Consider the following 15,085-nt stretch of genomic DNA (forward strand, 5'->3'; position numbering starts at 1 on the left):
GAGTTTCCCTCTCTGGCATGCTCAGCAGGGACCAGATGAGCTGGAGTGCTGATGTGGGAAATGTGTAAGGGGAGGGCAGGACTACTTCTTAGGACAGCTGACCAGAGGATGCGTCTGCTATGATCTTTGAACAGCCTGTGAAGAGAAGCTTTCTAGGTGTTTCTGAAGGCACTACATCTTTCTGTCACTTTTTCCTGTGTGCTTTCAGAAGAACACATCCTCTTAATCCCTGAATTTCCCCAGCAAGCTTTGTCTGGCAATAGGCAAAGACAACACGAGCAATTTAAAGGGCAAAAAAATTCGATGTTATTAGTTGTAGAAGACAGATGTCAAATCAAGCCTATAATGAAGAACAGGACATATGTTAATCAGAGATGCAAATGTGGCTCCATGATTTAATTTTCGACAGTGGTAGAAATGTAAGTGGAGAGCAAATATATTGGAAATACCAGAACCTGTGCATAAAATGAGAGAAAAGGCAGGTGAAAATAGAGAAATGTGAATGAGGCTGGCGTTTTTGGGCAGAGTGGTGACAGGGAGAAGGACAGAGGAGAATTGACAGGTGAATGAAAGACTGAGAAATTTGACGTAATGCAGTATCCTTGTAGTGGTTATCTGACCTGAAATTTAGTTTTCCTGGGTCATTTGCTAAACTTCTGTTCCACGGTCCTGCCATAAGGATTTTGAGAAAAAGGGTATGGACCCAACATCTCAAATGCAGAGTCCCAGCTGCTTCTGGTTTTGCTGTTCCTTGTGTTTCTGCCAGGGTTTTACAGCTGGAGGTACAGAAGGAGTGGCCGTGCTCAGGAGTGGCCAGCCTCACGTGCTGGTTTCTAAGATAAAGATTCTTTTTTGCTGTTGTTTAGCAAACGAAAATCTTGTCTTTTTCATAATGCACAGGTGGGTTTGATGTTTGTAAATTGATTTATCACATTGTGTCACCATGTCGTAGAATTTTTGTTTTATGGAGTGTTAGAGGGTCGGCCTGGTGGTTGTCACAGAGCTGCAGCAATAGAGCTTGCAGTGCACTAGGGGCTAGATACAGGGTCATTTGAAATCTGCAAATCCTTACCTTGATTTTGCTGATCATCTTAGTCTTTGGAGAAGGAACTTCAGTCTAGTTTAATGTTTCACTTTCTTGAGTACTAAAGAAATTAAAGCTTATCTCTGAAACAGTTACGCTGCTAAACAACACAAACTGCTAAGCCACAGAGCACAGCAATAAAGTAGATTGCATTGTAACATAATCCTGAAGATAAGACTGTTTAAAGCTTTGATCTGCTTTTTTTTAGTTTCTGAAAGTTTCAACAGAAGTGTTAGGTGCAGTTCTGAGAGTCAAGAAGCAATCTCTCTCCCAGGATGAGCCAAGGCAGTATGGACTGTTACGGATTTCTTGTTTGTTTTTCAGCAATTTGAAAATCCTTTCACTCAAGAAGTCCTTGATTGAAATGGTCAAATTTGATTTATTTATGTTTACTTCAGTCTAATTCAGTGACCTTGGTTCCTGTTGGAGAAAGGGGGTGCCAAAGATCCTTTTAATTTAAGTGTACTGTTTGCCAGTCTTACTGTGAAGCAAAAGTAAAAGAAGAGACATACAATAAATTGCCATATTTAATTAAGTGGATTTTGAGGAACTGGCAACCTTGATGATTCTGTGATTCTGTAAGTGGGTTGGGATATCTGCTGGCAAGATGCATGATGCAGAGGGACATGTGCATGTTCCAGCTGCACAGTGGTTTGGATTGGAAAGCAGGTGCAGAGCTACAGTTCTTACTTTGTCCTTTAAAATTCAGAATCGACACATCTCAGAGGATTCATAATTGACTTGAACTTAAGTTTATTCAGATGTTCCCTTTGCTTGTGCCTTTGAGTGCTTGGAAATGCACACCCTGTTTCTGCTTGAGAATAATATCTCAGTATATTGGTGTGGAAGTTTTATTGGATATGATTGAACTTTGTTACACCACAACAGTGCTGTTCTCTAGGCGTTGACAGCGCTGTGGTCAGTTGAGTCACTGGGAGCAATCTGAAAGTGATTTCTCCATTTGGCAACCATCCTAATCCTCTTGAGATTGTTATTTTGTAGAAGGGGGGGGGGAAGCTTTTCATTTTTCTGACTTTCTTGGAGTTGGCGGATTCAGTATTTCTGTTAGAGAAGTTGGTGTCAGGGTTCCCACTGGCTTCAGTGGAGCATGCAGTCCAAAGCCTCAAAAAACATTTTGCCATCTGTGTGGGAACAGACTGCAGGAGGAAGAAAGCTGGCAAGAAAATGTTCAGCTTCTTTTTTGGTGGGGGATGGAGCACTAAGACAGTATGTTCTTTGGTTTGCATACTTCAGAGCTGCTCCTGGTAAAAGTACAGATGCCTTTAGGCAGCCCGGTGACTGAGAACTTCATACATGTGGAGCTTTGGTGCTTAGATACCTATTGATGAGCAGCTTCTGTCAGAACTTTTCTCCTCCCTCATGTCTGCCAGGTTCAATAGCCAGCTCTGCAGCATTGTTCATTACCTGTAAGTGGGAAAAATGCCCCAAAAGCTTTAGCCCCTAAGCTGTGCTGTGTGCACAGCGTGGAGAATGTGAGCAGTGGGGCTTGCTGAGGAAGTGCAAAGACAAAGCATGGGTCTGCTGTGGTAATGCAGCAACAGAGAGGGATATTCTGCTACGTGGGTTTTCATTCTGAAAAGAGCAGTAATGTTATAATTTTACTAAAGAAGAGTGCAAAACCAGTGTTAAGCTGCTGAAGTGCCCTGGGAGATGCTGCATGTGTACTTGTAGTCTCAGACCTAGGGCTGACTCAGTCTGCCACTTCTGACCTTGTGCCTGTGTGTGTGTGTGTGCACTCCGGCAGACTTGGAAGTCTGGTGTAGAAAAGGGATGGTAGGACTTTGCTGGGTGTAGCACATTTGATGATGCCAGTTTAATTTCTTGCTTTGCTTTCAATCTGGCATTTACTCCAGGACTCCAGGGCACAGCTTCATCTCAAGGATTGTTGGCTAAAATCCCTTGTTCTCAAAAGGGGCGATGACAGGGAGGTTGTCCTGTTAAACACCTGTATGGACAGGTATTAATTTTAAATACCTGAATTCAGGGTCTCAACATGATGGCTTACTACTTTAGCAGCCACAGCATTTAGGAGAAAAGTTGGATTAGTTGGGTTTTCAGTCCAGTTTAGCAACTGGATATGAAAGCACCGACTAGTTTACTAAAATAAGCCAGAATATTTACGTCTTTCTCGGACAAATTTCCAAGCTTTGTTGCAAAGGTGTTTGCAGGTGGCAGTCTTAGAGACCCTCCTTCTCTTCTCCTGTCATGAAGCAAAACTGGACAAACAGTAAGGACAGTTTGAGTAAAAGTGAATTCTAAATGAATTGACCTTTGATGCTTTTAATGGTTAATGAAGATTTCTTAATATCCTGTTGGGCATTAACTTTCAGTGATGCTTTATGAGTATTATCAAAGACATGAGCAGTAAATACTGTTTCCTATAAAGCAGAATTTGTACCATATATGTATTAACTGCATACTCTATCATAAGGGGTCTTTCGCATTTGAAAATTACTTCAGTCTTCAATATAATGTAAGTTTAAAATGAAATCCCGAGTAAGTCCATGTGGGTCTGATCAGACTGAAGTACATTTTTTCAGCTTATTCAACTTTCATACTGGAATTTATTGCCTGTGTTTTGGAGCATTGTTATTTGAAACACAGACACATGTGAAACCTGAAAGACTAATGAAGTTCTGTTGTGGTAGTGGCTCCAAATTGAAGTTCACATGACTAGACAGGGCTTCAGAAAATGCTTAGTGACAGTTTCTATTGATGAGCTTTCATGGTGAATTTCATTTAATCTGAGTTATAGTTAATATTGGTACTGGACATAGGAAGTGCCTGATTTATCTTCAGCCATGTATTTGCAGGTTACTGTCCTAAGAGAGCAGTTTGCAGGCAGAATTGCTGTATCTGTGCAAGGCAGTGGTAAGGCACTTCTGATTACTCTTGATAAAGATGTTACAAGAAAGAACTTGGAGAAAAATACAAATTTATAAATATTTTTCAAGAAATGATTGGTTTTATTTCTTTGGAAAGAAAACCTTTATCCTCTTTTTGCTGACACTAAATATTCTCTGTTTGTATTTTAAAACTATGGTCTGTATAATGTATATCTCATCCACAAGAACAAGAATGATTTAAAAAATTGCTGTTTGATTTATAAAGAAAAAAAAATGCAGTGTCATCTTAGAGCTGCTCAGGTAATTACGTTAGGTATCCTGTTTAAAGGACCAAGGCAGGGAAATATAAAACACTAAATACACATCTCCTGTGTTCACAAACAAGAAATGTTACTGATCTGAATGTTTTTTTCTGTAAATGTGCTCCCTATAGCTTCATTCCTCATGCTCAACTTCTAATTTTCTTCTTTTTTGTTTTGAGTTTAACTTTTATTTTAGAATATCAGATGGTCCATTTCTAACTCGAAGATTTCCCTGACTTTTTCTGAATTGCTTTCACTGCAAGACTAAACCTTGCATGGCTTTCCTGTGTGCTGGGTGGTGGAGTACAACCACTGTTTCAGAATATGACCTTGTATTACCAATTCACATTCTTGGTACTAGAGCCTGAAGCTGATTTCGTGGAAAGGGAAATCACCACCACGTTTGTCTCTTGGGGCATGCATGCAACTGAATCTGGGCTCTCAGAGTAATAAATTACCCTTTGGCTACTTCCGCAGTAAACTCAAGAATGCATAAATTAATTAGATTATGGAAAATGAGTTCTCGGGCCTGTTACTTTGTGACAGTTCTTGCATGGCCTTGAAGACAACTTTGACATAAAGTAGGTCCTTTTGTCAGCAGCAGAACTTAAAAACACTTGAATAGAGAACAATTTGTTTTTCAAGTATATTTTCATAGGTCTTATGCTACAGCCTAGATATGTTTTGTACTGTGATCTCAACAAACATAACTCAGTCACATATGTTCCCATTTGATAGAAAGGCGAGAGGTTTCTTTGGGTGAAGCTTGTGAAACTAGTTCAGTTTAGTAATTTGGTGATGTAAAATGCATATTATAGCCCATTTATACTGATGATTTCTTTGAGAAGGAAATAGTAAATTTCCACGTGTGGTGGTTTTTGCAAAGCTGTTTTGTTGTTTTATTTCATACCTTCAGAACAGTACTTCCTCTTTGGGCAGAAATTGCTGGCACAAGATCTACTTCTTTCCCTTGCTGACCCTTTCTGAAACGGATCATGCTTGAGATGAAATGCAGAGTTTCATCTTCCTTATGATAATACCATAAAAAGAAAGGTCAGACTTTGTTGTTTGGTTTTGTGGGATTTTATGTTTGTTTTGGTTTTTTTTCTTCTCATGTTTGCTTTTTTAGAAGAATAGTAAGGACTGAAGATCCACATCAGCTGAGCCTTTACTGCCGTCCCTTGGATGCTGGTGCTGTAGCCAACACAATTATATTTAAGCACTCTCCTTGTGTGTTAGTTGTCTGATGCAGATCACTGGCACTTGGTATATTGATGTGATGGAGGAGCTGCTGCCGGGACAGCCCTTTGCCTCACTTCTCTCCCACAGCCTGCAGGAGAACCTGTAAAACCAGACCCAGGCTCTCTAGCTGCTTACACTGTCCCACCTTCGTTGATCTAGTGATACAGTGCCTCAGGAAACCCTTAAAGAGGGAAGTGGGCGGATGAAATCTGGTATCATGCCTAAAGGAAGAGATTTTTGTTATTGTTTTTAAACTACTTCTGGCTACATGTTTTTTCCCTCTTGGGAGGACAGCAGCACTTGTCCTTTGTACATATGTTACTTTGAGATAAAAATACTCTGTGTGCTTGGTCGGGTATTATTCTTTCTCATGGCTCCAGTACTTAACCTTATTTGTGCAGAAATTTAATTAAAGAGTGCAAAAACATAAAAAAAAAAAAAGCCAAAAAACCCTACCCCCTGAAAGCCAAAACTTTTTAAATGCTTCTTGTGATGCTGTAGAGTAACAGGCAGATGTAGTTTCATCTTCAAGCAGAGTGAATCTATGAACAGGTTTGTGGTGACACGACAAAGTAGACTCTCTGTGAATATGAAATTCTGCCTGTGGAGAAGTAGAAGTGTTTTGTTGCACCTGTAAGTGCTTAGAGTGGACAGGGAAGCAGCTTAAAAGAGACTGTAAGTCCAGCCCTGTTTACTCTGAGGTTTTACAGTATGAAAAGCTGGATATCCTCTGTAATTACATAAGAGAGGCTTTAGAGACCTGATGTGGTAAACAGAGTATTCCTGGCAGGGCCAAGTTTTTGGTTTGGTTTTCTTGCTGCATACAAGCATATTTATGCTATAAAATCAAGGGCTTGCAAGGCAATGAGGAGAATGTGTTTGACCATGTAGCCTTATTTCTGCTTTTATAAGCTTCTGCCTTCCCTGAGTGCAGAGGAAAGTGCTCAGAGAAAGCCAATGTGTGAGTGTTCAGGGTTGAGCAGGCTGCTTCGCATCTGGCAGCTTTTCTGAATGCTTTAATTACAGGGTAAGTGGCAGTCTAGTGGGAAATTCCAGATAAAAGCATGTTAGGGACTTTTGACAGGAGAGATCGTGTATATATTAACCTTCAGGTGGGCAAACCAACCCAGCTGGTCACTGCACTAAAACCAGCTCACGTTTCTACCGCTCTCCATACCCAAAGTACTTGGGATACTATATCAAGATTTTGCATGTGCCCTGCTCACAGAGAAAAGCAGTGAGTGAATGTTCTTGTGACCATGGGTAAAACAGCAGCAACATCTTGATGTCTGCCCCCATCATTTCCCCCCCCCATCTGTGGATAATGCCTAGAAGGTTCATCATATCCCCTCTCTCCCTGTATGTTTTGTTATGTTTCACTTTCCTTGGTATAGGATAGGATCAGTAAAGAAGGAAACTAGTTTGAGTGTTGAAAAGATTGCTGGCTTTGTGTGCTTGGAGATGAAAATGAACAAATTTAAAAGATGCTTAAGAGAAGGGGACAGAGCATTTGCCTCTTAACATGGAACTTAAGAGTCACTGGGGGTGGGCAGAGAGGTTTGAAACAGGAACCAGCAGGATGCCAACATTGAGCGGATGGGAGAGGCAAGAGTTGGGGTGAAAGGAGTGGAAATAGTGGGTGAGTTTTGTGGCATGAAACTCTTGAACAGCGACTCTGTGTGTGACAGTGAAGCAACTGAGATGTTGGAAAGGATGTTTGGGCCCATTCGCCAGGTGGGCCCAAAGAAATAGTTATAAGAGCAGTATGTGAAACTCCTAGATGAGGCTGAGGGTCGACTCAGGTAGTGAGACTGCAGCTATTAAAAATTGAAGGATGTTATGGATGGATGCTAGGGGATGTGACTGAAGGTAAGAAGTCGTATGTCTCTGGAAACTTGTCCTGAGAATTTCGAATTAAAAGAAAAAATTATCTGTCTAGTTTGGAAGACATTCACCCTGGGATTACTTATTTATGCTAGGTAATTGCGTGGGGTTTTGATTTTAGGAATTGATTACTTCCATTTTGTTTTAAACTGCAGGGTTAAAAGGGTATATACATACACTCTTCCCAAATGGCAGCTGGAAATTAGTTCAAATACCTGAGATGTCATGCTGATTAACTTGCAACAGCAGACATCTGGGACTTGTGGTACCGGGGCAGAGCTGTTCCTTCTTGGTTGCCTTGCTGTTTCTCTTGTTGGCCCATGACAGAGAATTTGAAAGCTGCTCCAATGCAGCTAGTGCCGAGTTTGACTCTCCTTTTGGAGTTCCCTCTGAGCAAGTGAAGGCATTGCTTGGGTCACAGAGAATGACAGAAAAAGCTGGGATGCCAGCTAGCCCTGTAGCTTCATTTCTGTGTGTAGAAGGGAGCCCAGGAGCGAGTAGCTGAGCATCACAGGGCACAGCTGAAGCAGCAGAGATGTGGCAGAGAAGAAAAGGTGTTCCTGCTGACCGTGGGAGCATGCTGGACAGAGGCATGATGGTTCCTGGGCAGGGGGCTGCCATAGGGAGAGCCATCGAGCTGTGTTAGGCAATGCTGACTGTGTAAATGCCAGAGGAAAACTGGAGGAGGCTAGGATGTGGTGGCTGGGAGATAGCCAGCATGGCAATATGGAGTTCATCTCTTGTCAAGCACAACAGCTGCTGTCTTGGACCTCTGGGGCTCTCTGGACTAGTAAAGTTGACCACATGTGGTGTTTTTCTGTTGGTGTGTTAAAATCTCTCTAAACTTTGCATGTCTTCTGTTCTCCCTCTTGCCTGATGATTCAGTGCAGGGGTTATGCCCATGCCTCTAACAACTCTTGAGTCCATGCAGGGGACTGCAGAGCTCACATACCACAGGTTTACTGGGCTTTATATATGGTTATGGTGGGTGTTGCTTCACATGGTTAGCCTGCAGGTCTGATCAAGAGTTATGGCAAGAGCGGGTGCATGGAAGGCACGGGTTAAAAATCATAACTTGAGCCAGCAGCTGCTGGAGAAACAGGCAAAATAATTACATAAGCTGGTTGAAGCATGTGGCAACATAAAGGCAATAAGCATCCATAGTTCCATATGGTAAGTGTGTGCAATTTAACGTTTGGGTTTTTTTCTTTACTTGTAAATAAGAGCATTCAAGGAAGGGTCTTTATGCAAGAGTTTGTGATGGTCATGTTCTTTATCTGTGGAGGTTTTTTAGTTTGGCATAATTTTTAGCCTTTAAGTTACACGACTTTGCAGCAGCAAGTTAAAAAACCTCAAACAACAAAACCAAACCAAGATGAAAAGAAACCCACAGAAAAACCCAACAAACAACCAGATGAAAATTTCCTGCTTCTTGAGTCCCAGTTCTGAGTTTAACTTAGTCAGTGAAGATTCAATGTTACCTTATACCAAGACCCATTGTAGTAATATAGAAAAGTTGTTGTAAAAACCAGTAATAAACTATTTTTACATTGAGACTTATAATACTTTTATTTTGCATATAGCTGTCTGTTCTCCAGACACAGACTGCAGGGCTGAGAACAGGGCATTTCATTCAGGGTTGATGGTGCTTGTGTCACTGCTGCTCATGTGACACCACTCCTGCAGCTGATCTTGGACATCTGGGACTCTGCAGTGTCGCTGCTTCCGAAGGTGTAGAGTGGAAAGGTTGCAGAGACACAGAAATCATTGTCATATCCTTCCTCTGCATGGACATGCCAAACGCGTGGAAATGAGTGCAGCAGGTCTGCTTGTTACTGCTCTTCAGTAACACATCAGTGCAAAATACTGGGAAGCATGTACATACTTTAGAAAGGAATAGAAATAGGTTTTGATCCAACTATAATTTGTTGATCTGGAACTGAGGGCTTGTTTCCATAGTTGAAGCATTGTTTAGCTGTCCTTCAGATGTGATTGCTGCCAAAGGATGTTTTCCGCAAGCAATTTTAAGACCACAGTCTTCCTAAACATTGGTTATTAAATGTGTATGTTCTTTTGTGCTTGTAGTAACTGTTTGCAGATTACTTCACTGAAGTGATAAAAAACCACTTCTTTGCTCATTTCAAACAGAGGTAAATGGTTACCTCTGTCACATCTGTGATTTTTGTTTACGATTTTAAAAAGCAAATTGTCTGATAATTGCTGTGAACAGTTCTCAGTATTTAAAGTAACATCAATACTGTAAGTATAGTATTATTTAAAGCACAAAGTCACATGGTTCAGCTGGAAGTAAACTTGTCCACAGACTAACTTGTGTGGTTGTTTGTTGTTTTTCTTTTTTGGGGAAGGCTGTAGGAGGACAGCACAGGGGAAAGTCTGGATGTAATCAAACTCTATCCTAGTTTGAGTTATCTTCCCCTGTCAAAGTGTTCAGATGATCCAAGTTGCTAAAGATGCAACTGCTAAAACCACCCTCATTTTTGTTCTGACTATTTATAGCTGTAACTTCTTAATTTCTTTTATCTCTATGAATATTCCTGGGAGGGAGGGGATTCAACTTGCCAGAAGTTAACTGGAAGCATCACACAGCTGATAGACATTTTAGTCCTAAATCCATCTGTAATCAGAGCTAGTAGTGGTAAACACAAGTATAAGTAAGATTATATGAAATTCTCACAAGCCTGACTGGCTTTTTAGATTATTGTTTCTGCAGTCGGTATATAAGGAGAACTGGTAATGTCAGTGGAAGTAAATGAACTGTAACTCTTGATTGCCAGTTAAATTTTCTGGATTAAGTTGATCTCTGTTTCTTCTGTGGTTTCTTTTAAGATGTATTAAGGGAATTGCTCTACGGCAAGTTGTGATAATTTTGAAAGTTTGGATCTCCTGCAACTTTCTAGCACTGCTCATGTGGACTCTCTAGAAGGAACACTGACTCATTAGGGACACTATAAATAAATATGAGGCTCATTTTTCTGTGCCACTAAGTAGGTCCCACTTCAATTCAGAGCAAATACCTTATGTAAGTCTAGTGAGGGGAACTTTCCTCAGCAAATACACTGGCATTAACCTATTGATAATGAAATTCAAAGCCTGTTTTCTCTCGTGAAGGGTGAACGGAGCTTTGTGTGACCTGTCAGAGGAAATTAGGAGTTTAGTAACTGATGTAGAAGCAGAAGAAGAGGCCTCTTTGTGTTTCTTTGTCCTTGCGTACTTTTGACAAATACTGTTAACTGCTTAGAATTTGGTTCACTGTACTAACCACCAGTTAAAATGGTGGTTTGGGGAAATAGTAAAAATAAAAGTAATAAATTATTTCCCTCTGTAATCTTATTGTTTCAGTGAGGCCCTACACTAATAGTGCACTCTTACTCATTAGAAATTCACCTCAGGAAAGCAACTGAGTGTGTCTTTGTTCTCATGGATCAAAATCCTAGTTTCTGTCACTTTAAAGCTATGTGCATCTTCATGTGGATGAATAAATTGGTTTGATTTTTTTTGTCTTAATTTTTTTCTGAAACATTCCAGTTCAGCCATTGTGAAATGTTTTTAGTTGACTTCATTTAAGGCATCTGTCAGTGACAAGTGACACTTAACCATGAGGAATGTTATGATGTCCCCGATGAGAAGGTGTTGGTGTCACTGTGATATATCAAGCACATGGCTTGTGACAGCACCCAGTGTTACATAACTATGGGCTGTAATTACTGGAATGTGATGTTTGCAGAGGTACGAACCTGGAAGAGTGCAGCATGGCAGCGCTAAGGGCAGTGTCCAGAGAAAATCAAATCTTTCTCTTGCAGTGTGTTTGTTAGCTCTTGAGGCAGCGCTGGTGCCTTGTGGTGTAATATTTACACAGCAGTTAAGGTGTGAAGTTTCCTGCTGTGTGACCTCCTAATCCATTTTGGCAGTGCTGTGACAGGAGTCAAGAGCATGAGCGTGTGCAGATATGTTTGGTGGAACTGAGGGGACCCAAGGGAAAAGATATAGAACTTGAGGAAGAAAGGGGAACTTTCCTTAAACCTTGCTGTTTTAAGTTCAGAGTTCAGGATTTGAAGCACTGATGGAGCAAGGGGGAGCTGCAAGTTCCTTTGGAGCTATTTTCAGCGAGCAGTGTGAAAATGGTGCTCTGTTTGTAACGTGGAGGATGACCATCAGCCTCAGTCACAAAAAGAACAAAGCAAAGCTGCAATCTTGTGAGGGCAGGAAACTTTCTCTCTTTAACTCTTCAGTTTTGCCCTGTGGTCTTTATTGAATTGTGCTGTATCTTGTGTGCTGGGTTAACATCCAAGGCTGCACCTTCAGCCTCCCCAATGCTTCAGCCATCAGCTGTAGTGAGCTGAAAGTGCTGTCAAAACTGGCAGAGATCTATCAGATGGCTTCTTTGAAGTGCTTGCACAAGGCAAGAAGTATCTGATTAAAAAATTCTATTTTGTAATAGAAGGCAGGGTTAACATTCAAACTGTATAGCATTGTTTAAGCAGTGTTTCGTTCTGTAGTCATTTCCTTGGCATTGTTACTGTACCTGCCCTTGTTTTGTGCATTAGGCTGTTAATATAGTTTGATTTTACAATTGTACTGGCCCCTTCCTGTCTCTTAATGAAAGTAAGAATTATATCCAATTATTTCCAATCATGCATTGATTACTTTCTGTTGTTCCCATGCATGTGGATCACAGCATAATCATTCGAAGACTACTGATCTCATATGTGAGGAGGCTGTACTGTTGTTTGTTAGTGTCTTTTAAAGTTTGAGACTTTTGCTCAAGCTGCAGTGAAATAGCCTACTTGCTTCATTTTTTGCCAGAGTTAGATTTTAGCCTTTGTTCAGGGGAGTGCCTTCTCATCAAAGAAAGTCTTGAATTTGGGCTCTCCTTGAAGACTTTTGCTCAGAATAAACTAGTCCTGTAGAGCCTCAGTAGTATCAACAATGATATTCTGCAGGTTTAGAAATACCTATTTCATGTTGTTACAAACATCCATCATATCTAGAAACTTTACTGACAGTAAAACCTCCCTGGTACTTAATACAGGTTTTGCACACCTGCTGTGAGCTTGGTGGAGATCCACGATTCAGAAAAATCAGCAGGGCTGTTGAGGTTCTTACAGGGGTTTTTCAGGCACTGGTTTTGGACTCTCAGAATTCACCAATCTTAACCCAGCTCTCTCTATTTTGGATTATGTTCCTTCTCTACAGGATGTTTTTGGAGCATCTGCAATTACTTCAGACTTGTTCCTTGTTTTGCTTTTCCACTGGTAGGTACGAGTAGACAGTAGTTTTCAGTGCACCTAAATCCTCAGATTTGGCACACTTGGAAATCGGTTGGGGTTGCTAGAGAAAAAGCAAAGGAAAACTATAACCTTCTTCTGAGTTTGATGTTAGGGCTGGTAGATAGCCAGTTTGAAAAATGAAAAGCAAGAGCCATTGGCTATGTCAGCAGCTGCTGTGGTGCAGTGAGTTGGGAGCGTGGAGTGAAGCAGCAGGGGCTGAGTGTCCACGCTGAGTGCACTTGGCAGGCTTTGCCTTGGCTGGCCCTGGCCTGCTGGTGTGGGCTAACCACTCATTTGGTGTGCTCCAGGAGCACATGTTCCTAAGTGGTATCCATAAGGATGTGGTTTGTGTGCTCTGAAATTCCTTCCCAGTGTAGTGGGAGGTAATGTGCTCCTGGTGGAATGAAATGTGAGTGTAGGAGGTGACTGGGAGGTGAGTCTGCACAGAAGTCAGTGACTAAGACCCATCCTCAGTGAAGGTGGTCATATAAGCCATTATTGACAGTAAAACTGGAAAAGGGGGATGGGATAAAGGGGTTAAGGGGGATAGAAAGCAGAAGTTGTGGTTTGTCAATAAATTAATCAATTAATTGATGGCATGGTCGTGGATGTAGAAGTGTATTGCAGTGTTAAGGCAGATAGAATGTTGATCTCAGCAATTTAGAAATTGGTCATGTAAGCCTAAATACGAATAACTCATTCAACAGGCTGTTGATACTATGCAAGGGGAAAGAATTATGATGTTTGTTAAAATGGTTGAGATAAACATAAAGGCATGCTATCAATTTTAGTTGAATGAAGATTATGCCCTGTACATATGGATTTTTGCAATAGCTGAGACATGGAGGAGAAGGTATTTAACCATGAAACACCTGTTTACCTGATCTTCAGCTTAGTCAAGCATAACTGGCCAAGTTATAATTTTGACAGCCAGCTGTTACCACCATAATTATTCTGAGCTGGCAGCCACGTGTTCTTACTGATGAACAGACACACCAGCTTTCCAGGTAAGTGCACATAGTCGTACTGCAAAGTAAATACATCACACAGCAGAAGAGAGAGAAGAGAGGAAAAATGAATATTGTGTTGTTGATATCCACATTCCAAACACATGTGACAGTATTGCATGACCTAGAGTGGATATTTGTGATAACATTTGTCCTTTTTAATACTTTTAACTCCAGGTCTACCCTGAATTGCAAATCACCAATGTTGTTGAAGCCAACCAGCCAGTTACGATCCAGAACTGGTGCAAGAGGGGATGGAAGCAGTGCAATGGCCACCCACATATTGTGGTTCCCTACAGGTGTTTGGGTGAGTGACTCGGTTTCAGTCTGGTTTTCCTGCTCTCATTTTTTCAGTCTCTTCATGAAAAAGATAGAGAATCTACATAAATATCTTCAGAAACTTCAATATTACCATCTTTTCTGAGGCGGGTTTCGTCCAATTGTTCAGTCCTTTGAAACTGAATTAACTAGAGAGGAAATACTCCTGCTCTTCCCAGTGCTGTTTTCATGAGTGACTACAAACCAGTCTTCTGCTTGCTCCGATTTTTGTCATTATCTACCCTCTCCCTTCTTTTTTTTGTGTATAGACAAGCATATGTACACCCAGTTTACAGGTTTGTTTGCTTATAAGCTATCCATCTTTTCCCTAAGCACTACTTTTTTTCCCGCATTATTTTTTTAATATCTAGTACTTGGTCTCTTATGTGAAAGGCAATGAGAATCTGTTTTTATTGAAAAAAAAGCAAAAGCTAGATTATGAATCCCCTTATTTCTTTCTGCAACTTTATTTTTGTAGCAGTTGCTTGGTACTCTCTCCTGTGTCCTTGGTGCTTTGAATCAATTAAAAGGGAGGTTTGGGCCTTCAATTTTTTGTTAAACCTTACTTCTGTCAGCATCCGGAAAATGGAATCATATTAATTTGATGTTTTCATTAACATTCTGGGTGCAGCATTTTCTTGAGGCTATTCAGTGAGCTGTTTAAATATGTTGCTTTACCACTGCGATTTGATTTGTGATAAGTGCTGGAATTCAGAGTTGGAACTTGCTTTTCTACTAATCCAGAGCAGCTAGAAGGCACGGAAAGCAACTCAGACCAGTTATTCCCTGAAAAAAATAATGAAAGAAATCCAGAAAATGCACAATGTTTCTAGAATTTTCGTTCATTTGTGAACGAAACACATGGCACGCTCCGTCTGATGCCCAGGCAGCGGCTGTGTCATTTTAGCAAAGCCGGGCCTGCAGACTAACTAACAAGAATGTTACCAGTCTGGTAGAAGATGCCAAAACAGCAGGTGTACAAAATGTGTACCAAGTACCAGGGAAGTTTCATTGTCAGTAAAGTTTCTAGCTATGGTGGATGTTTGTATGGATACAAAATAGGTGTTTCTAATGCTGCAGAATATCATTGTTG

At 40.8% G+C, this 15,085-nt stretch overlaps 1 protein-coding gene across 4 annotated transcripts in view; it reads left to right on the forward strand.

Moving 5' to 3' along the window:
• The window catches only part of APP (amyloid beta precursor protein), a 202,576-nt gene that overhangs the window by 52,244 nt on the left and 135,247 nt on the right, over positions 1-15,085 (forward strand). For all 4 annotated transcript variants that reach the window (XM_017807911.1, XM_017807912.1, XM_017807913.1 and 1 more), the window contains exon 3: positions 13,852-13,981. In XM_017807911.1, the coding sequence (XP_017663400.1) occupies positions 13,852-13,981 (130 nt within the window). The remainder of the gene's footprint in view (positions 1-13,851; positions 13,982-15,085) is intronic.

The sequence above is a fragment of the Lepidothrix coronata genome, unplaced genomic scaffold (genome assembly GCF_001604755.1).
Source record: "Lepidothrix coronata isolate B3197 unplaced genomic scaffold, Lepidothrix_coronata-1.0 Scaffold21, whole genome shotgun sequence".
NCBI lineage: Eukaryota > Metazoa > Chordata > Aves > Passeriformes > Pipridae > Lepidothrix > Lepidothrix coronata.